General features: G+C 29.4%; 1 protein-coding gene across 1 annotated transcript in view; it reads left to right on the plus strand.

Moving 5' to 3' along the window:
- The window catches only part of LOC108574361 (phosphatidylserine decarboxylase proenzyme, mitochondrial), a 1,676-nt gene extending 579 nt beyond the window's left edge, over window positions 1-1,097 (plus strand). The window contains exons 3-5 of the mRNA XM_017936939.1: window positions 16-249; window positions 326-617; window positions 688-1,097. Coding sequence (XP_017792428.1) covers window positions 16-249; window positions 326-617; window positions 688-1,097 — 936 coding nt within the window. The remainder of the gene's footprint in view (window positions 1-15; window positions 250-325; window positions 618-687) is intronic.
- Window positions 1,098-1,440: the final 343 nt, after the last annotated feature.

Genomic DNA, 1,440 nt, shown 5'->3' on the forward strand with positions numbered 1-1,440 from the left:
ATAAAAATTTTACAGGTAAAATGTTATTATTTTTTGCCATTTCGAATAATAAGTAGAATATGGGGTTGGATAGCCAGTTTGGAATTGCCAGTTAGGTTAAGACCAATCTTATATGGATTTTATGCAAAGACATTTGATGCTAATTTAGATGAAATTGACTTAGACTTATCAGCATTTCCAAGTCTTGTAGATTTTTTTGTTAGACCTCTCAAATGTGATGCAAGACCTATTGATCAAAATACAAATATAGTAAGTATATGTTTTTTATTCCTAAGTTGAATAAGTAATTTGAATAGTATAATAATTAAATGTAAATTGATTATAGGTTTCACCTTCTGATGGGAAAGTATTATATTTTGGACCAGTAACTTCCTGTTATGTACAACAAGTAAAAGGTGTAACTTATAATCTTAAACACTTCTTAGGTGACATAAGTACATCTTACTCTGATGAGTCATCCAAATGTACAGAAGAAGATGATAGTGCTTATATAAAGTCTCTTCTAAAAAATCCAATGAATCAACTTTATCAACTAACAGTATATCTTGCTCCAGGAGATTATCATAGATTTCATAGTCCTACTGACTGGGAAATAGAATTTCGTAGGCACTTCCAAGGTTTGTTATTTTATGCAGTTAGTTAATTAACATGAATTAAAATTGATAAAATATGACCTTGTCATTTCAGGAAAGCTCTTAAGTGTTAATCCTAAAGTAGCCCAGTATCTACCAGATTTATTTTCGTTAAACGAACGTGTAATATATATTGGAAAATGGGCTGGTGGTTTTATGGCTTATACAGCAGTTGGAGCCACAAATGTAGGTTCTATAAAAGTTTACTGTGATAAAGATCTACATACAAACACTATTAAGTGGCCTGAAGCAAAGCATTGGAAAGATGCTAGTTTAGGTTGTACACATTTAAACAAAGGAGAATTATTTGGTGAATTTAGAATGGGATCTACTGTTGTACTACTATTTGAAGCTCCAAAAGATTTTGAATTTTGCTTAAATGTAGGACAAACAATAAAAATGGGTCAAGGTTTGAGTGAATGTGCCGTTGGAGAGGCCAAAAAACAATACACACATTCATTATGACAATTAATGACGCATATAGCGCTAGACTGGAGATATATCTGGAGGATAGACATTTGAATTTCAGAGAGTAATTCATTGCTCTTATAAAAGACTTATTTTTAATGGAATTATTGTTATGTTAAGTAGATTTTTGTGCGAAAATGGTTACAAAAAGAAATAAAGTAATCATTTTAAATATTATAAATTTATTAAAACTTTGAATTCTATGAGATTTCAATAAATTCATAAATAATAAATATAATAGGTAACAATAATCTAATTGTCAGTTAATGTTTAAAGAAGGCGAATTATTTTTATCGGGGCTGTTTATGTGTATATATAAGCATTTCAATAAATACAAGTT

Source organism: Habropoda laboriosa, unplaced genomic scaffold (assembly GCF_001263275.1).
Source record: "Habropoda laboriosa isolate 0110345459 unplaced genomic scaffold, ASM126327v1 scaffold205, whole genome shotgun sequence".
NCBI classification, from domain to species: Eukaryota; Metazoa; Arthropoda; class Insecta; order Hymenoptera; family Apidae; genus Habropoda; species Habropoda laboriosa.